The following is a 22,930-nucleotide window of genomic DNA, read 5'->3' as shown; positions in this document are numbered from 1 at the left end:
TGAAAATATTCTAGTATTGTATGTGTCGAATAGAATGATTCACAAAGACCCTTAATTAACTTAATAATGGTGGAGCCATGTTTATGAAGGAAGTCAATTGTACAGGAGAAATCAAGGATAATTATTTTATTTCAAATTTGATAAAAGAACTTATCAATGAGATTGGTCATCAAAATATAATATAAATTATTATTGATAATTTTTCAAATTACATGGGTGTAGGGCATATTATTAAATCATAATTTTTAAAAATTGTTTGGACTCCATGTGTGATTCATCCTCTCAATCTAGCGTTAAAAAATATTTATGCAATAAAAAATATTAAATAGATTGTTAACATATGATGGCTGTTAACATACAATGCATGTTTAACAATTTTGTGCCATTGAAGTTCACACATTTTACACTAACAATTGTTATGCTTAAAAGGTTTAAACTTATCAAAGGTGAACTTCAATATGTTATTATTAACGACAAGTGATCAAGTTACAGGGACAATGATATTAGTAATGCAACATTTGTGGAGGAAAAAATATTTGATGATACTTAGTGGGACAAAATAATTATATTCTTGGTTTCACTGGATCTACTTCTGGTATACTTAGATTTTATGACACGGATAAAACATGTCTTCATTAATATATGACATGTAGGACCATATGATTGAAAAAACTAATATATATATATATATATATATATATATATATATATATATATATATATATATATATATATATAAAGGAAAACAAATAGACGAATCTTCATCTTTCTATGATGTAATTTATCGAATTCCTATTCACTGTTGGACAAAGAGCAATACTCCACTATATTGTTTGGTTCATTTTTTGAATACTAATATCTACTAGTTTTGGTATTCTAGTGATATTTGTTATAAAATTAAATATATTTATAAAATTATTTTTTTTATTTTACATATTATAGTGATGAATGAATCCTAATGGAGTACCCCACATAAAGATTCACAAGTCTCTTGATAAAGACTAAGATGTCTAAAATAATATTATTCAACTGTTGAGAAGAGAACATGTGTCATCAAAGAATAAACTAATTTCTCCAATAGAGTTATACTTTGCTGATTATAATTTTTTACACGATTGTTACCATATAGATTCTAACAGTTGGTGGGTTGTATATGATTCATCTACTCCTTCATTTCAAGCATTAGCTTTGAAGTTACTTGCAACCTTCCTCTTCATCATGTTGCAAAAGAAACTAGAATACCTATTTTTTTCATGCCCTCTTAAAAGAAATAAAATGACTCCTCAATGTAGAGAAGATTTGATATTTACACAATTTTCATCTCGTTTCCATAAGAACTCTACAGTACTTAAAGGGAAGACTAAGATGTGGGATATTGTTAAAGAGAAATTTGATTTATTTGAAGATGTTGAAGTACTTGAATTTGCAAATTTATCCTTAGATGAACCAAAGATGAAAAAAATTATTTTTATTGATGATGCTGATGAATCATCAAATGAAGGTGATAACGATGTAGAGAATGAGTTTAGTGATTATTAAATATTATTTTATATACTCAATCTTTATTTTGGATACTAATATTTAGATGATTTTAATTGTTTCAACTTGTACAATGATATTTATTTGTTCACATTCCTGAGTTTATAAATTTTAAGTATAAATATTATAAAACTCATATTAATCAAATATTATATATATATATTAAAAAATACGTGTGTTCTCGTTATGTCCATGTCTTAATTTTTTTTAAAATGGCATGTCATTGTGTCTGTGTCCGTGCTTCTTAGTTTGCACTTGCAATAACTAAAAGGTAGAAGAGACGGTAAAGAGAAGAGGAGGCAAGGGTACTGCCAGTGGCAGCCACTTACAATGGGCAGAAGAAATCAGGAGCATAAAGAGATTGAGAGTAAAGGTGGAATAAGGAATATTACTAGTGGGTACAAGGATTAAGAACAGGAAATTAAAGAGATTGAGAGGAAAGGTGGAATAAGGAATATTACCTGTTGCTAATGTTACCTCCATCTAGGAGGAAGTGTGATTGAAGGCAGAGAAGGGGATAGGAAGAACCTGTCCATGACATAGTTTTCAATCCCTTCATACAAGATATCTGTTCTATCAGAATTATAGAAAATATAACAAGGATGTGTATTTACATTTTACCACAGGAAAGGACCAATCCCAACCCGATCCTGATCAGATCAGTCTTCTCTTGTTTGGAAAGATGGAAAAGTTTCAAGGTAATCGATTGGATGGTTGTCTAACGAAATGTAGCAACCCAAATGCTGAATTCTTTTTAGACCAACATATATCTTTAAAGTAAGTTCTCTCAACACTTTAAGCTCTGGGAATAAAAGAACAATCCAGTGAACAAGGCATCCTCCAATGCATGGTCTAGGGTCAAAATACCCTTTAATCTGAGAATCACTTATCATGAAGATAGATTTCATCATCACAAATATATATATATATATATATGTATATATATATATATATATATATTAAAATATATATATATATATGTATATATATATATATATATATATATATTAAAATATATATATATATATATATATATGGGAATCAGAAGATTAAATGGCTAATCCTCCAATTATGAGCCTAAAATCCGTTGGTAAAATGAATTTCATATGGATATCCAACAGCCAAAAAGCTCCTTAGATGTTAATCTATTCCCAGTAGTGAAAACAGAAAGAAAAAAAAAAGTCTACATGAATAAAACTCCCTAGATCAGAACAAATAAGATATATGCATACCTTGTTCCACACAACTAACTTTGGTATTGATGCCACATCCAACTCTGTAAGTACTTTATCAACAGCATCTATCTGTTGATTAGCTAGTGGGTGACTGGAATTTCACATCAGGAAGATAATAATCAATATGTAAACTGCCAGATAGAAGTACAAACAGAATACATAATATTATATTGAATTCATACCTGATGTCCACAACATGCACTAAAAGAGATGACTCAGATATTTCTTCTAGTGTCGCTCTAAATGCAGCTACCTGTGCAAGGACATTTACACAATATTGAAAGAGTCTTTTAAATTTAATGTTCTCAACATGTCATTGAATATCAATAAATTGCAATGTATTAATTATATTGAGTTTTCTTATCACTAGATGGCAGTATCAGATATTCAGATGTCTCTAAGAAGACATCCACGTACTTTGCATAATATATGCACATTAAGCAGTAAAGGATTCGAGTCTTGTAAGTGTCTAGCGTGCATGGTTACACAATAATTATATATGAAAGGAGAATTTTTTTCTAAAAGGCAATATCAAACAAAAAATAATACTGCTGATCGGACAAAGCACTAGGCAATAAGATTGCATTTGGGAACACATTTGCATTTTTAATGTGCATTTAGAGAAAGGGGCTTGGGTGAATGTGTAGTTGTGAAATGATTTGAGTGTTTCGTAAACAATAGATGAAAAGTGTATTTTAAATGTGCATTGACATAAGTGTTGTTTGATAAAATTATATTTCAAAAGTCTATTGAATATTATATGATAATTTTACCCTTCAAACATTTTTAATATTTATTCAAAAATGAATACATATTTTTCATTTAAATTAATAAGTAAATAAATAAATAAAATAAATAAACGTACATAATCTTACAAAATTTTGTACAGCCCATATAATATATATATATAAATGAATGTAAAATAATTTAAAGATAAATAAATAAAATTTCAAACTTGTGAGAAAAGGGGCGATGATAAAAATTGAAAGAATGGATGAGGAAACGCTAAAAAATTATATTAGCATCCCGTAAATGTTGAAATGCTAATACTACCTTAAGGTCACATTAGCATTTGAGCATTTTTAATGCAGCATCCAGGCCAAATATGATTTTTAAAAAAATTACCAAACACCAATTCATATTTAAAATGTGCATTGGGCCCTCAATGCACATTTCAAATTTGTTCCCAAATGCACCCTAAATGTATGGTCTAGTATAAAGACAAAGTAGTGATTTCAAAAGGCACTCGGGCACTCGCCTAGGCGCTTGGGCGAGGCGAGGCCCGAGCGCCTCATTTAATGTCCAAGCAGTGCCCCTAGGCAAGGCGAGGCCCAAGCGCCTCATTTAATGTCCAGGCGACGCGCTTCAATCCAGGCGCCAGGTGCTTCGGGTGATTGCCCGAGTTAAATCAAGTGACCGAACCAATGTTTTAGGTCTAGTTCGGTCTCATTTGCGTTAGTTGATTCAATCAAACCAACTAAAGCACCGATATCAGCCTCCCTCACGACTTCCCCAACCCTAACCCTGCTCGTGATTCTACCGCCGACATTTCCTCTCTAATGTCGCTGCCCCTCTCCACTGTCGCTGCTCTCCACTGCCGCTACCACCGTCGCTACTCGGCGCTGCCACTGCTCTCAATCAGCAACTTCGGTCTTAGTCTTCTCACATCGACTGTACTTAGTATACTGCTAACAGTATACCGGTAATAGTATTTTTTATTTATTAGATTATTAATATATTATTTTGATTTTAATACTGCTAATCTTTATTTATTTGAAATTATTATTAGGATTTCAGGATAAATGACAAGTGTACAAAGCAACTCAATAGATTCTCTAATGACAACAAAAAAAGATCCTACATGGAAGTATAATTATCTAAAAGATCTTAAAGATCCTAATGCGGTGACTTGCATCTTCTATGATAAGACTACTAAATGTGATATTTTTCGTGCAAAACAACATCTAGTAGAAAATATTAAGAATGCAACAGTTTGCAAGAAGTGTCCACCTGAGGTAAAAGAAGAGTTGCTAGGTTATATGAATGAAAAGAAGATGCAAACGAATGAATCTTACAGGAATTTACTAGAAGATAATATTGAATATATCAGGGATAAAGAAGAAGATTATTCTATGAGTGTCAATCCAAGTGAGAAAAAAATACACAACAGAAGTTATAAGTACTAAGAAGGGTAAAAAAGGACCGATAGATCTATATATGTTTCAAGGATCACAGAAGCAATAAGGGCAAGCAGAAGGCTCAAAATTAAGACAAACAAATATAAGTGATGCTTGTACTAAAGAAATAAGAGGATGAATAATTCAGCACATTGCTAGCTTCTTCTATCAGGATGATCTTCCCCTTAGTACAACTCGTTTAGATAATTTTAAGAAGATGATTGAAGCTATTGGAAGATATAGTGCAAGATTAAAACCTCCAAGTTATTATGAGATGCGAGTTCCATTGTTGAAAAAGAGTTGAATTATACAAATGACTTACTAAAGTGCCATAAAGAATCATGGGCAACACATGATTGCTCTATTATGTCAGATGCTTGGACTAACAGGAGTCGCAGGAGTATAATTAATTTTATGGTTAATTGTTCTTTAGGGATTATGTTTGTGAAGTCAATAGATGCTTCATCTTTTGTAAAATCTAGAGAAAGATATATGATTTGCTTGACAAGTTCGTGGAAGAAATTGGAGAACAAAATATCGTTCAAGTCATAACCGACAATGGAAGCAACCAGTGATTTAAAAAACGCTAAGCGTCAAAAGGCGCCAAGGTACAAAAATACCCGAGGCGCTAAAATATAAAAATATATAAATTAATTAATAAATATAATTATTTAAATAAAAATATGATATTAAATTAAAAAATCTTACAGAATCACAATATCACATTAACAAAAAAATTTTAAAATTCAAAAAAATAACAATAATTTCAAATAAATAAAACTAGCAGTATTAAAATCAAAATAATATATTATTAATCTAATAATTAAAAAAATATTATTACTAGTATACAGTTAACCGTATACTGTTAATATCAAGGTTCGCAATATCGTACCGTACCGGTATTTCGACCTGGGCTCGGTACCAGTACGGTACGGTATATCGAGCGGTACACCCAGGTGTACCGAGTCTGTAGCACTGCTACAGTGCACTCGGACCGGTAACAGTCGGTCCGCGTACCGACAACCTGTCAGACCGGTACGTACCGCCCGTACCGGGCGGTACGGCTCGGTACGGCAGACCCTAGTTAATATACTGTTAATAGTATACTATCGAGTCGATGTGAGTAAAGGAAGAAAGAGTATCAGTAGCGACAATGGCAGTAAGAGTGGGAGCGACGATAGTGGCAAGCAACGACAGCAGCGGTAGTGGCAGCGTCAGCGATAGCGGTAGCGGTGTAAGTAAGACTGAGGCTCCTGACTCAGAGAAGCAGCAGTAGTAGTAGGAGCGGGAGCGGGAGCGGCGATAGTGACAACGACAACAGCGACAGCAACGGCAAGCAGCGACAATGGCAACGATAGTAGAAAGAGGCAGCGACAGTAGAGAGGAAATGTTAGCGGCAGAATCGCGAGTAGGGTTAGGGTTGGGGAAGTCGCGAGAGGGATGTTGGGAGGTTGATATTGGTGCTTTAGTTGGTTCAATCGAACCAACTGAAGCACCGGAGACCGAACCAAACGTAAAACATTGGTTTTATCGCCTGGTTTAACCCGGGCGCTCACCCGAAGCGCCCGACGCCTGGGCTAGGCGCTCGCCTCGCCTGAGTGCCTAGGCGAGCGCCCGAGCACCTATTGAAATCGCTGGAAGCAACTATATATTAGCTGGTAATATTCATCTTTTGAATTTTTTAATTTTTCATTACTTTATTTTTAATTAAATGTGTTAAAATCTGAAGTCTTATCATTTTTGTTATCTTTTGTCTTAGGTAAATTACTTGAAATAAAAAGACCACTTATATTGGATTCCATACGTGGCATATTGTATTGATTTAATATTAGAGGATATTGAAATGATCTCTAACATTAAGAAAACTTTAGAAAGGGCAATCTTTGTTGTTGGATTTCTATAATCATGCTGAGGCTTTCAATATAGTGATTGCACAGGCAACAAAGAATTGGTGAGATATGGTGTCACCCGATTTGCTACTTCATTCTTAATATTATACAGAGCGTGCATCGTCAAAAACATAACTTGAGAAATATGTTTACCTCTGAGAAATGGGTGACAAGAAAATGGGCAAAAGAAGCAAAAGGCAAGAGGGTCACTGATATCATCTTAATACCATCCTTTAGAATCATGTAGTTTATCTATTAAAGGTAATGGGCTCTCTTGTTCGAGTCCTTCAATTGGTAGATGATAAAAATAATCCTGCAATAGGAGATGTTTATAAGGCTATGGATATAGCAAAGGAGACGATTAAAATATCTTTTAATGAAAATTAAAAAAAAAATAAGATTTTTTACATTAATTGACAAAAGATGAAATTATCAACTTCATCGTCCCTTATATGTAGTAGGATATTATTTGAACCTATAATTCTTTTATAAGATTAAATATGTTGGGTTTGATGCAAAAGTTTTAGATGGATTATATCAGTACGTTGCAAGCCTTGTGGTGCAAGATAAGATTATTTGTGAATTATCTCTATATAAAAATGCCGAAGGTCTTTTTGGAATTCCAATGACAGTTCAATCTAGGACAACTACATCCCTAGGTATTAATAATTTGATATAATTAATTTTAACTATAATATGTTACTATGTTATTGCTAATAATAACATAAATTTTGCAGCTAAATGGTGGAGTTTATTTGGAAATTCCACCCCGAACTTACAACAATTTGCTATCAAAATACTTAATTTGACATGTAGTACTTGGGTTATAAACGAAACTGGAGTGTCTTTGAGCATGTAAGGATCACTAAATATTTTTTTTTCAATTAATTTATTTATTTAGATAAATATATTAATATATTTTTAAATTATATGAAAAGATAGATTCACTCAAAGAGAAGAAATCAGTTGGAACATCAACGATTACACGATCTTGTCTACATAAAGTATTATCAAGCTTTGAAAACTGGTCATGATTTACGAAATAGAATTGATTCAATCTCATTATAAGATATTGATGATTCAAATGAGTGGTTAGTAAGAGAAATGGGTGCCAACTTGCAAGATGCCGAAGACGAGCTTATATTTGAAGACGATAGATTAATATAGGGAAATGTGGCAAGAGCTTCTAGTGTTGGAGAATTATAAACATATACAAGACAGATGATGAAGAAAAAAATGAGTACAACAGCATCAAACTCGACTCCTGCTATTGTTAAAGACATAGAGAATGAAACATATTTTGATGAAAAAGAAAAGAGGAAGAGGACGAACTCAATGAAGATGATTTGTTTGAAAATGACGATAATGTTGATTATGATGAATGGCTTTGATGTAAAATTTTATTGTTTTGAATTTTGAGACTTTTTGTTAATGTGACATTATGACTTTGTACTTTAGAATTTCTTAATTTAATATCATATTTTTATTTAAATAATTATATTTATTAATTATATTATATATTTTTATATTTTAGCATCTCATTTCGCTTGGGCGAGCACCTAGCGCGTTAGGGGTTTTTAGACCTTGACACCTTTTGACGCCTAATGCTTTTTAAATCACTAAGATCAACGATTTAAAAAGGCGCTCGGGCGAGGCGAGGCGAGGCGAGGCCCGAGCACCTCGCTAATCTCCCAAGCGACGCGCTTCAAATAGGCGTCGCCTGGGCGCTCGCCCGAGCCCAGGCGCTGGGCGCTTCGGGCGAGCGCCTGGGTTAACCAAGGCGACCAAACCAGGATTTTAGGTCTGGTTCGATCCTAATTCGATCTCCGATGGTTAGTTGGTTCAATCGAACCAACTAAAACTGCTATAAGTGACAACCGAACCCTAACCCTCGCCGCTGCCGCTCCCGATCTAGATCCCGCTGCTCGCAAATGCTGCCGCTGCTGCTCGCAAATGCTACCGCTATCGCCGCTCGCGCCTCCCGCTGCTCGCCGCTCCTGCTCCCGCTCCTTCTCCTGCTCCTACTGTCGTTGCTCGCCGCTATCGCTACTCGCAAACGCTGCAGTTGTCGCCGCTCGTGCCTCCCGCTGCTCGTCGCTCCTGCTCCCGCTGCTCGCCACTGTCGCTGCCGCTGTCGCCGCTCGCCACTGCTGCTTCCTCTTTTCTCAGTCAGCAGGCTCAGCACCCCCTTACACTTCCTTCTTCTCCTTTTGTTAACAGTATACTATATACTGTTAATATTGTTAGGTTTATTTGAAATTACTAATTTTCAATATTGTTAATAGATTTTCTTAATTTAATAGCATATTTTAATTTAAAATTTTAGATAATTATATTTATTAATTATATTATATATTTTTATATTTTAGCGCCTTGCTTCGCTCGAGCGAGCGCCTAGCGCCTCGGGCATTTTTGGACCTTGGCACCTAGCGCTTTTAAATCACTAACTAAGATAAGATCATATTAAGCCTCCTTAAAAATATTCTTTCATAAAAAAATCGTTTTTCTTTTCCTCTTATCGAATTTAACTTACCCTCCTCGATCTTACATATTGGCCAAGGACGTCAATTCTATTTAAACTTTTCCTCCCTCTCCCTCCATGTCATTTACCCTCTCATCAATGAGAACCTGACCAACCCTGACCAATTACTAAGTTTCTGATTCCAAGGCCATATATTTCCTATATTAATCCTATTTTTTAAACATTTTTGGATCCCATGAATTCATATCACAGTTAGACATATCAAATAGGTCATGTGCGGAGAAGTTAGAAAAACAACAAGGACTAAACCTTCGATGCCATAAACTAATTTATGTAGTTGTTACTAAGCTAGCCCCTAAAGGCAATCAAACTTCTCCAAACTTATTAAATCTAAAGTAAATTCAAAGTAGTATTGAGTTATTGACACCAAATCCTTGAGCTACATTTTCTTGGACCAGAATGACTCGAGTTAGTATTTGATGCCGAGGCTACAGCTTTGTTTTTATCTTATGGGATTTAGGCTGCGGTCATGCAGCAACATGAAATTAATACCATCTCTTTATAGGCTCTCCATATCAAAACTAAATGTTGAATGAATGGGAACAAGTTATAGAATCACATACGAGCATTGTAGGTAATTTCTGAATGAAACCCACAGTATCAGTCAAGAGGAACTCGCTTCCATTTTTCATCTGTTCATTTCAAAACATGTACCATTAGAAATTCCCATAAAAAAAGAAAATGCTAGACTGATTTACATTCAATTACCAACATCTGAAACAAAAGAGCAAATATTGTACAATATTAGCAGCAGTAAAGAAACCTATGCAAAAGAATTATAAACTAATGAAATTAAACATATACATGACTAGGGTGAGAGGTAGATTTCTAATATCAAAGGCATGCAATTTTGATATGCTGTGAGCACAATACAATTGGGGAGAATAAAAGAAAAAATCGCTGCCGCTGAAATAGGTCAAAAGTTGGCCTAACCATAGTCTAAAATATCTGGCATCAATGTGGCACAGTTTTTCGGCATGGCTTGGTACAGGACTCCTCATGGTAGCTGAAACTTTTATCATCAGATCCATGACATTCAATATATAGAATAAACTAGATAGCAAGGTTCACCGTACCGTAGCATACCGCTTAGTGTGGATGGTACATATCAATCCAACAGGAGATCGGTACAAGCAATGGATACCGGTCTATCGATATGTCTCATCGTACCATGTGTCAGTATATTAGTACATGACGTACCGATGGCTGGTCAATACACTAGTACAAACCGATAAGATGAACCATGCTAGATAGAATAAATAACATATACAGCTATATATTTCATGTCTCCACATAAACTTGTTATATTAGTTGGATTTATGTAGTAATTAGTAAACGCTCAATTAAATAAGGATCAGAACTTGGACATAGGGACACTAAAAGACAAGACCCTACACCTCAAGTGGCAACCAAGTACCAATACGTATGGGATTTAGAATAAAAATGACTGATACTATAGCCTCAATCAACGATTTGGATAAGGTTAAAACTTAAGACCCAAAATTTCAAACAGTAAGTGGATATTAAGTTCATAGCCATCAGGAACTGCAGGATGTTCTTTACATATTTAAATGTTTTAACTAAACAAAAATGTAGCAGGGGGTATTTAGTTTGGTTTCATTTGCATGAAGCGATCTGAATGCAGGAATGTAATTTACATGCATAAGTATCTATATTAAGCATAAGATAAAGAACAGGTGGGTTTTTTATTTTGATGGTATTTTCGTAAGTATCGGTAAAAACCAGGATTAGACCCTGAATTGTCCCTATAGATTCCTAACACTAACTTGGACAAAATTTTTTGTATGCCAAAGAAAATTTTCCAAGTCAGAAGAGATTCAATATGTGATGTCAACGGGACCTTATAACCTGAAACCCAAACCAAAATCTGACCCAATATGGATACTCATTTTGGATCTATTAACAAAACTTGATGAGCTCTAGATTCTAGTTTGATAACTGATGACAATAACCAACATGCACTTAACCCAAAATGCTAGGTATGGATCAAGAGGATCCATAGGCTTGACAAATTCAAATAAATATCCCAGTGGGTCTGGCCTAATCACATACCTAGTTCATGGCAATCAACGCCTGTAGTTTAGTAGAATGACGATTATCCTAAAGATCCCAGAATCTATTTTTCATCAACCCATAAATCACAAGGATTTACCCAACACAAATTCCAAACAGTGGGCCAGAGCACAGTCAGTTAGCTGGTCAATCAGACCGGTGGCTGTAACTGACACTCCCATTATATTTAGGACTATTTAGTGAAGAAATTTGATCTTTTTTCAAAATTTAAAAGCCTATGCAACAGAAAATCCTTTGAACTATATTATATAATTAGGCATACCTCAATTCCTCTAATAATACGGACAACAAAATGTAAACCCAAAATACAGGATCTAAGGTACTACCTTTGGGTCAACATCTGACATGGAAAACATAAATTTCTTCTTGGACTATAAAATGACTTTTACAGCTCAAATAAATACACGTGGTTCTCAGTTCCATGGTGATCTTATCTGCTTCGGAAAGCAATAGATCTTGAATTTTTTTTACAGAATACATCATATCAAATCATAGTTACTCAAAAGTCTCAAATTCCCCTAGTTTAGATTTTGTTATTGTATTCTTGGGAACAAGTATCACATAGGTACATTGATGAAATTTTCACATATCAGCCACTCATCTCATGCACTAATGACAACTTACCCTTAATGTGAATCCCTTTTCTTTCACTTCTTTAATATTTGAGAAATGCAGGAAGTTCTAGCTCCATGATCTGTGATTTTGCATCTTAGAAAAGTGGTCAAACCAAGGATTGAAATATCGTATCGTACCGGAGTTTCGACATTCGCTCGGTATGGTACGGTACTGTATACCGAGCGATATACCGTTCGGTATATATAAATATATATATATAAGTAAAAAAATTTCTTTTATATATATATATATATATATATATATATTATAAATAAAAATAAAAAAGAATTTTTCGGCAACGTGACGTCGCCTTTTCCCACAGGGAGAAAGAGGTGACATCGCCTCGTATTTATATTTTATATATATATATATATATATATACCGCTCAGTAGTGAACGGTCCGTGTACCGGCCTGCTGACGGACTGGTACATACCGCCCGGTACGGGCGGTATTATTCGAAATTATAATCCTTGGGACAAACCTTCCCTTTTGTGACACATTTTCTTTCTTTTTCTCATTTCAATTTTGTGGTGTGACTATATAACATAGCCAAGATCCATATAGCCAGCCCCAAACAGTTGGGACATCACAGCTTGTTATCGTTGTTGTACTATATAGCATGAGAAAGTATTAGACTGTTTTTGTGTAAATCTTTAATGGCAAAGGTGCAAATGAAAGGTGGTGGTCTGGGGAGTTGATAAACATGCCCTGTGGTGAAGTGGCAGGGAGGTGGGTGGCAGAGAATAAAGCACAGAAGTTGTTAGATTACTGAAGTTAAGGTGGTGGATGCAAAGATGAGGGTAGCAAGACAGAAGACATCAGAACATACATGGTGAAAAGAACTAATGAAATGCCCCCCATATTTGTCTATGTAGCAGAGTCACAAAGAAGTAGGTATCAAATCCTAAGTAAGATTTAACAGCATTAAACAAGATATTTTTAACCGAGGTGTAGGCAAGACATGCAAGGAAAAAACAAGTATGCAATTTACCTTGTAATATGGATCTTATCTAAATGAAATTATGAAAGTGTTATTTCAATTAATTTCATTATTTTCTGTTTTGAAGAGTGGACCTGGACAGGTAGATGACATGTTCTATAGAGAATCCTGCAATGACTACAAAAAACACCTCTTTTTTTTTTTTTTTTGCTTAAGATGCTTCAAGTAGTAAACATTTGTTCAGTTTTCCTCAACTCTAGCAAACTGCAGCTTCACTCAATTAGAGAAGCATAGTTTGAAGTTTGAACTAACCACTTAAATTGCAAAATGTTACCTGGACCCTTCTGGTAGTTGGATCTAGTGTAGCAAAAAGCTGATCCTCAGCAAGAACATCAGCTCCGGTCAGGCGATTCAAGAGTGTACTTTTCCCAGCATTTGTGTAACCAACCTAAATACTTTTCTTCAATTTACTTCTACAGAAAGTTTAGCATCACCAGTAATCATAGGTTCTTACCAGGGACACAACAGGAACAGGTACTGATAGGCGACGATTACGATATTGCTTCCGATGTTGCCGAACAGACTCTAACTCTTTTCTCAAAGCACTAATCTGCATTGATAAATCTTTACACAAATGAATTAGTAAAGTGTAAAATTAACATCAATCTACAGTATAGTAGGATGCATTGCTCTACCACAACATTTGGTCCTAACCAAGCAAAAGAAGTTATAATAACAAAAAAGAGGACACAATAGGACCTAAATATTTGTGTTCATAACAAGAAAAAAAAATTACTTAAAAATGGGAAGACCTTAGTAGAAATCTAAAAATAATGTTTGTAGATATGGAAAATAGGTATGATATTGTCAACTTAGACAAATGAGGGGGCTTTAAAAGTGAAAAAAGAAAAAAAAGGTTCCATTGGTGTTTTTATCTATAGCAATGATTTTGTGGGGGAAGGAAGGACAGTCAATATTTGCATGCCACTAATAAAAGGCACAGGAAATTCTAAAAAACAATATTTGCATGGCCTTGTAAGCCCCTTCAAGCCATCACATTCACCTTATAGAATCCTATATGCAGCACTGCTTCCATCAATATAACTTGCTTGAACCACATTTATAGTACTCTCTGCAACAAGGAAAAAAATGTAGGTGAGGAAACTCAAAAGCTGACCTGAGTACGCAAGATACGCTTGTCCACTTCAATTTGTTTCTCTCCCATTCCCTTAACCTTGCCACCTGCCTGACGTTCAAGATGAGTCCACATTTTTGTCAACCTGGGAAGCTGGTACTCCATTTGCGCTAAAGCAACCTAAAAATAAGATTTTTATCCCTTAAGTATGATAAAGAAGCCCAAACATTACAAAGGTTGGCTCAAGATTACAAGATATATAGAAGGCATGTGGAACAACAGATTTGAGACTAATGTCAGCAATCCTTAACAGATCACTCATAGCACAGGAAAAGTGGAAATAACAAAGGAAAGGAAGAGTTAGCTTCCAACCTCTGTGCAAAATGGACATCAATAAAAACACATTTTCTAAAATCCTTGCAATTTTTTTACCCTTTAATTAATTGGGGTCTAATCTCTACACAATCATAGGGAATTCTTGTTCATGTTGACATGGGTTTTACAATATTACCCTAGGTTTTTTGTTCCATGTTCATGTGTCGATACGCATGTATGTACCGGACCCATGCCACTCCACTGGACCAATATGGATCCAGGATCTGAGATTCGATTTTTGTGTATGTAATTGTTTTAGGATTGTTCGTACACACACCAAAGATAGAAGACCGAAGATATTTGAATTATAAATGTGAAGGAAAAAAGACAATTAGGATACTTCAGTTTTAGGTTCATGAACAAGTCATTTCACCAAAAAGATATGTCCAGCTGCTGGGAATAATTACCTTACAATAAATACATATATGTTTGTTGAGTCAATGTCCAACAATCCCATTGTTTTATAACTTCTTCTCGATTTTTCTAATCCATATCTTAACTAGTTTCCACAACCTAATCATAAAAGTGTAGCACTTGATTCAATTCTCATTGAGGTTTGGAAGAGTTTAGCATATCACAAGCTATTAAGACCCAAGCATAATAGCTTCACTAAACCAAAATTAAAACTAAGAATTGGAGGAGAAGCTTCAAAATATAGCATTTTATAAGAAAAAAGGATAAACCAAAATTTCCAAGACTATTGAGGACTTAAATTGAAGAGATATGCTTTAACAATCAAAGAGGTGTTAAAAACTTAAAATTGCTCTTGATATCCAAGGAATTTAATTATCTATATCATTGCCTGCTATTGTGATAAGGGTGGACCTTGGTACAATGGTAAGGTTACTTCTTTGTGACATGAGAGACCGGGGCTTGAGTCACAGAAATAGTCTTTTTAAATATTTAAAGGTAAGACTGCATATTGACCCTCTCCAGACCCCACATTAATGGGAGTCTTGTGTACTAAGTATGCCCCTTTTTTTTTCCTGCTATTATGATAATTTGCAACTTCTATTCAATAAAACTTCTATTCTGATTGATTATTTGCTTTAGAAGAACTACATGAGAACTAACTATTGCAATCTCTAGGACCGCATCCACATAGATATATACTTTTAGTTTCCTGGCTCAAAATGAGACGAGCAACATGAGAACAAATGTTCCACAGTAAATATGACTAATAAATGCATTTTTGGCAAGGTATGCAATTTCGAATGGTACCGCCTAGTATGGGCAATACGTACCGGTACGCGGACCGCCCGCTACCAGGCGAAACGTTTAAAAGCGCCCCGTATCGGACGATACGGGGTAATATCGGGCGGTAACGGTCGAAATTTTGACCGTTACCGCCCGGCACAACTCGGTAACGGTCGATTTCGACCGTTACCGCTCGGTAACAGTCGATTCGCACTGTAACAGTGCTAGAGTGCTCCAACAGTCAAATTGACCGTTGGAGCCCTTTCTCATAGTATTTAAACCCTTCTTCTCCCCTATTTCACTCCATTACATTCTCACACTCTCTTAAACTATCTCAAACTCTTTTTTTCTCACATTTGTGCTCTCCTAAACTCTACAAAATAACGATTTATGACGAATATGATTCATGACGATCAGCACCACATTGATGCATCAATAGCAAACGGTGTATCAATACACTATGTCATGGGATCAATTTCATGATTGGATCCAACAAATATATCATATTGATATGCAGATGTATAGGATCAAGGACCCCGATCCATCACCCGTGAAGACCCGTCATTCATTTTAGTGGTAGAATCAACAATCAGGTATATCTACATATGTGATTATTTAATTCATTTGAATTTTAGAGTTTATATTGTAACAAAATAATCTAACAATTCAAATGATTTTTCTGTAGATATTTCAATATTTATATAAGGACAATTCGTAATGGACTGAAATACGAACCTTACACAAGATATTCTTCAAAGTCCGAAAAAGATATGTGATACTATTCTTACCTAATTTACATTGATTTTGCTAAACTTATGCAATTATAATATTTATTTCTAACTTAAAAACCCTATCCTAACTTCTTCTTTTTTCATGTATTTTCGGAGGGTTTTACACCTAAATTAGGTGTATCACTCGGTATGCCCTGTCGTACCGCTCGGTACACGGTACCATACCGTACCGAGCCAACCTCGAAATATCGGTACGGTACAGTATTGCATACCTTGATTTTTAGTACATTATTTTGATTCCCATGGGACCCAAAATAACATAATCAAAATGCTGAGTGGATATACTTGCCTGTAAAGCTGCTTCATGAGTTGCAGCCCTTTGGTTGAAGATATCAAGAATGAGAGCAGTTCGATCACATACCCGAACATCCCCACCAAGGGCCTTCTCCAAATTGCGCAGCTGTCTGGAAGTAAAGATTCCAAATGTTACCAGGATTAAAGCTACTATGAACAATAAATGCATTGGAACTACTCTTGTCTACAGAATGATATGAAATAAAAGCACACATGAGAAAGAAAAGAACCAAAAGAAGGCAAAGAAGAACTGCTATTTGAAGATCTGCATTGGAGTGTTTATTTCTTATATTAGTCATGCGCTACACAATCAGTCATACTTGTAAACTTGTCCAAATGCCCCTTTTATATTAAAGAAACGTCATCAGCAAATTTTAATGCTGAACAAAATTTAACCAGGTTAATAGATAGCATCAGACAGCATTGGTCTTTATATTAACCTTTAACTTAGATATACTGGATTGAAAGAAAAAATTAGCACATCGTTTCTAATACCTATAAGTTTCTCTTCCTCTAAAATGGTGAGTTTCAAGACCGATTTACATTCATAAAATTTAACTAGTGGCAAAATATTAAAAACAAAATTGTACCATCAAAACAACTTTAATATATATTTATTTGCACTTCTTAAAGAGGACATTCCAAAATAATTAAATGCCATGAAAAGAACATATTTTCCCATTTGACACATATTCTGCATTCCCTTTACCTATTATAATATTTATTTTAATTAAGAATATCAATTGCAATAAAGAATTTGAATTGTTCCCACTCTGCAAAGCATGTCATCAAAACTGAGGCATAGTGACATTTTCAGCAAACCTATGAAATTTTCTTATGAAAAAACTATAGAAATTCAATTTTCACAAATTTGTAACTCTTCTCTAAATTTTTAATAATTTAAGTAGTTCTTATTCAACTTTTCTTACTAAATATAATTATTCACTTTTCAATTTTTCTGTTATTTATAATAGTTTTGTTTTAATTCCAAATCAGTCAATTGTTTATATGTTTTAATTATGTTTACATTTTCTTATAATTTTTTTCTTACTTTTATCAATTTTTAATCCTAAAATTGTCTATTATCCTTTTCTCAGGATCAAGAAAACTTATTTTATTATAACTTGGTGATAATTGTCATCAAATAGATACATAACTTCAGCAATTTTACTTCCACCAAGCATTATTTTTTAATTTAGAAGAATTACTTCATGACTTTCAACTTGCTTTCTGTCAAGTTTTGTTAATTGCAAAGCATGAATTTCAGTACCATGGTGTGCTCACCAAATTGACCATATTAAACTAGTGCAATTGTTTTCAAATATGCAATATCTGGCCAAAGCATACCAGCACATCAACTCTTTTATATATTTATTGGTGGCATGTCATAGTACGTCACCATACCAACATATCGCGATATCACCGGAGAGTAGTTGGTATCCAAGATATAGTTCCCTATTAGAAAGTATGTGAAAAATCAAAGAACAGCAGTTAAAACCACATAGAAAGTCAAAGGGACAAGAATGCAATTTTCTTCATACACAATGGAAGATCATGAAATTAAGCAACTAGCTTCCTATTAAATGATCATAGACAATAATATTTTATGAGATATAGCTGTCGTCATGACTCAGCTATGCATGTACCTTTGTGCAAATATACTCACGTGCTACCAAACTCAGTTGATGGAGATTAACATAGAAGCTTTTAATAGTCTTGCATTTTTAATCATATTGGAATGACATAAACAGAATACATGTTTTTACTTTCAGAATTATGGATATGTGTTTGTGCTTTAAACTGATTAAAATGCATATTTTCCTTGCGACAGTAAATATATGAGAATCTTACCCTGCTGACAGCTCATCATCAAAAATTACAGTTTCAACATCAAGGGCATGAATTGCACTCTTGATTTCAGCAACCTTGCCAGAGCCAATATATGTCCTCGGATTTGGATTAGCAAGCCTAACCAAAAGCTTGGGATCAGTGTGCATAAGTAAATCTTAAGTATTACAGCAGAAGTACCAAAGCAATACAACTGAAAGTCAAAACTAGACAGCATACATCATAGGAGCTAAAAACCAAGAAAGTTCATTTACCAAGAGACCATATCTTATCGTTTTATATAGCTGAGGCAAATAGCAGAAGAATGCATTAGACTATACATCATAACAAACAGAGAGAAAAAGAAAAAGTGTTGAATGATATCTATTGCCAGATTCGAGATACCCATACATAAAAAGGACAGCCACTGCACAAAAGATTAAATAGCACTGTACTGTCTCTTGCTGCAATTCAGAAACACAAAAAAAAGGGCAGCCAAAACGAGGCACCTGCCAACTCAGTGTCTGGGGAGACTTCATGCAGGCAGCATTGGCCCTATAAGTAAAAGAGGCTATTACTCGAATACTCTACACCAGAAAGCAAAGTAGAAACTTTACCATGGTGTTAAAGCTGGCCCTTTAAAATATTCATACAAAAAGTAATAATTTGCAATGACCAAAGTGGAGGAGAATCCAGAGATCTTTGAATTTTGGATGCATTAGCAACTGCACTAAAGAAAAAGTAGAAGACACAAGGGAAGAAGTTAATAATGGAAGTGTCATCTGGCCACTAATCCTTCTAGAACATGATAGAAAATCATTACCCAGAGAGAACATTAACACCACAAAAAAGTTAACATTTAATAATCCGTTTAGACCTTCTTAAGGTTCTGCCTTTTTGTTTTAATTTCCCTGACTCAGCCCCAGGTTCAAAGCATTGTTAATAATTAAAGAACACCAAAAAAATCTAATATTAAATTGACCAGATGGAAAGTAACCATGAATCAAAGTGCTTGAAATAACCACTCAGAAATTCCTTAAAACAAAGTTTTTAGAAAGCAGATGGCTGTGGCTAGTCGTGTTTTCACAAACTGTTGCTGTGGAGACATACAAGAATCATTTTATGAATCTCAAAGGGAGACAAATACACAAAGGTGTACAATTAGCTATATATGACACATTGTGTGAGACTGGATCAGAAGTGAGGAAACTAGTTAGCTGTACATTTTAAACAGAAACAATTGCAGCTAAGTTTCCTTTTTCTCATGTAAGGTTAGAGAAGGGAACTTACTTTTGATAAGTAGAGCCAACAACTGAAAGTCCAGCAGTATCAGCTAATTGTGCAAGTTCTTGAAGTGATTCCTCGATACCGAATGTGTTATCTTCATTACCTTTACATTCAACTCCAACAAGGTACGCTTTTTCTTGAAACACCTACAATCTTAAGATGATAATTTCTCAGATTTAAAATAACAAAAAATAAGAAAGTTAAATATCAGACTGCAATTAGGCAAGAAACTTTATCAGATGCTCCTGATAGGAGGGTTTATAATTTATATTACAATAAGTAGCAATCATGCCAAACAAACTTAATTAGGTACACCAGATAAACATCATGACCCAGCCCTAGTCAACTGGTCCTGACTAGCTATTTCATTTACATAGCAAGACTTAATTCAGTGTTAAGTTCTTGATGTTTTTTTGACAAGAAGCCAACTTCCAGCTGACAGAGCTAGAACCATGTTATGGAGTCTGTTCTGTCTTGTTATTCATTTTATTCCAAAAAGAAAAAAATGCACTTTCTTATGGAAAGTGTCCGCCACTTCACTCCTGTGGGTTCATATTTTTGCTCTACACTGACCACTGTGTTTGTCTTAAATATATAAACAAACATATATGAGTGCACATATATATTCTCATTTTCATAAAGCTCCTCCAAAAAATCGCAACCATAGGCCTAACAGTATGAACAGCATGACATTCATTCAGGCCTATAGTGCTGAATAACCAAGGACATCTCATATTTTTCTTGTATATTCTTCCTTGAGATAAAATGGATGCTTTGCATAGCACAAGCACAATTTCTACTAAGCATCAGAATACACATGCTACCTCAACACAGAGACAACAATTATTAAAGCCATGTACAAAATTTTCAAATCAGGGAAGACTAAAAAAGAATGAGATTAGATGACAAGTAGAAAACCATCAAGTTATAAATATGTATAAATACTAGAACCTTAGTTTCGGCTTCCTCCTGTAGCTTAATGATATGCATGTTTATTGTTGAAGTTAATTCATTAGTGAATGATCCACTCATGATAGTACTCCTTTCTGTGGATTTATCAGTTCCATTCATTTCACTGGTGAGCCGAAATGTGTAATGCAAGAAAAAATAAAATGTCTTATTAAATATTCAGAATTCATAAACATTCTAATTACCACATGTATATCCATTTGTTTCACCCGGAAGCCTAAATATGCAATGCAAGAAACAATTAAATGTATCAATAAATCTTTAGAACTCATCAATATTCTAAATTACCAAATGCTCAAACATGGTTGTTATGACTATAATAGATACTTGCTGTAATGTAAGCAACAAAGAAATGCTGCTTGCAAGCTCCTGTGAATTCTAAAGGAAACATATAACAGAAAACAAAAATGCTGTGTATCATGCAAACAGCATCCACACTCCTACAAGTAAATCCACAGGTTGGCTCCAGAAAACATGAAAAATGATTTTCCATTAGTCTTTTCTTCCAGGTAAATCCTTCAACAAGATGCAGAGACACCAACGGTTCACTTATTATGTCAATAGAATGGGATGGACCACTCGAAACGGGTCGGTCTGCATATCGGTCCACGCCCGGACTGGTCCGTACTGCCATTTCATACCATTTAGGATGGCACGGCCATCATTGGTATTAATTACAGCCTTTTACAAACTTTGCAACATATAAATTAAAATTTTGAAGAACTCATAAGTTTGAAAGATATCGACCCATTGATTCTAGTCCGACAGGTGGAGGTATGCTTATTTGAGATGTGAACTTCAAATTCTAATTATATGTTGCCCAAATATGTAACTCTCGAAGCCTAAATTCCATTCTAACTTCTCCATTTTGTTAATTCACTTTATAAACAATATCAAGCGTATCAGTTTAGAGACTAGAAGTCTTTCCTCGCAGAAAAATGAAGAAACCAGTCATTTGTATACATATAAATTTTCTGTGGATTTTACATTTGAATGTGCACGACCTAAAGTCAAATCCTGAAAACGACCTAGTAATAGGATTTCTTGGGCATCTCAGTTGCATCGGGTGATAAATAACCCAACTAAAAAGGAACAAATGGGAGATGAACAAATACAGGAACAAGGTACTGTGATGTGCATGACCGAGTATTGAACTACACAGATAAGGGGCGTCGCAAGCACTATGTGAATTAATAGAACAGCCCAAATGATTTCTTTGATAATCAGTAAGACTTACGCTCTCCCAATGTATCATAAGATCAAACAAATTCTTCGGAATTCAAACACCAACGAGAACAACAAGTAAAAGGAGGATTGAATACACACCTCCCTCCCGTTACGCAGGGTGTACCTATCGTACCCGTCCTCCTCCTCATCAATCTTTCTCTTGCTCCTGACGGGAACCTTTCGAACCAAATCCGACCCTTCCTTGCTCGTCTCCGCCACGACGCCGTTGGCAACGACCCCATCGGCGGCTTCTTCCAGTTCTTCTTGATCTGATGCTGGAGCTCTCTGGCGATCATCAGTCTCCACCTCGCTGGATTCCTTGAGGACTCCGATTAGGCGGGCTCGGCTCATCCATGGGGTCGATAAGAACTTTATGGGAGGTACGTGGTATCGGAAATGGTGGCCGAAGCCACAGTGGTGGAAGGAAGGGTAGGTTTGGCAGTGAAGCGGTCGGGAAAAAGATGAGGCCGCGGTGGTGGAGGTGACCCGGTGAGGGATGGTGGAGAAGAAGCAGACGCTCATGGCAGAAGCTCTTCTCCGACGCGGTGTGTGTGGGTGTGGGTGTGGGTGTGGATTTGTGTACAAAGGATAAGACCGATGACGAAGATATATACAAAAAACATAATGTTCTGCATCATAAATATCCCTTGCACACTCCTTTCCTTGACATCTATATAAAGAATTAAAGTAAATACTATGATACTTAAGAATATATATATATATATATATATATATATATATATATATAATGCTTAATATACCCTTTATATATTCTAAAGAGTATTAATATCAATTA

General features: G+C 34.9%; 1 protein-coding gene across 4 annotated transcripts in view; it reads right to left on the bottom strand.

Annotated features, from left to right (window-relative positions):
* LOC135643307 (uncharacterized) overlaps positions 1-22,727 on the bottom strand; it is a 29,500-nt gene extending 6,773 nt beyond the window's left edge. For 2 of the 4 annotated variants that reach the window (XR_010498207.1, XM_065160107.1), the window contains exons 1-10: positions 22,234-22,727; positions 19,942-20,084; positions 18,676-18,792; positions 16,820-16,934; positions 14,210-14,347; positions 13,547-13,642; positions 13,367-13,480; positions 9,946-10,014; positions 2,957-3,027; positions 2,772-2,865 (exon numbers count right to left, since the gene is read on the bottom strand). Coding sequence is in view for 3 of the 4 variants with exons in the window: in XM_065160107.1 (XP_065016179.1) it covers positions 2,772-2,865; positions 2,957-3,027; positions 9,946-10,014; positions 13,367-13,480; positions 13,547-13,642; positions 14,210-14,347; positions 16,820-16,934; positions 18,676-18,792; positions 19,942-20,084; positions 22,234-22,656 (1,380 nt within the window). In the remaining variant the exon portion in view is untranslated. The remainder of the gene's footprint in view (positions 1-2,771; positions 2,866-2,956; positions 3,028-9,945; positions 10,015-13,366; positions 13,481-13,546; positions 13,643-14,209; positions 14,348-16,819; positions 16,935-18,675; positions 18,793-19,941; positions 20,085-22,233) is intronic. The other 2 variants (XM_065160105.1, XM_065160106.1) reach the window with 2 other exon arrangements.
* Between the last annotated feature and the right edge of the window lie 203 nt (positions 22,728-22,930).

This window comes from Musa acuminata, chromosome BXJ3-7 (genome assembly GCF_036884655.1).
Source record: "Musa acuminata AAA Group cultivar baxijiao chromosome BXJ3-7, Cavendish_Baxijiao_AAA, whole genome shotgun sequence".
Taxonomy (NCBI): domain Eukaryota; kingdom Viridiplantae; phylum Streptophyta; class Magnoliopsida; order Zingiberales; family Musaceae; genus Musa; species Musa acuminata.
This window is presented reverse-complemented; position numbering and strand designations above follow the sequence as displayed.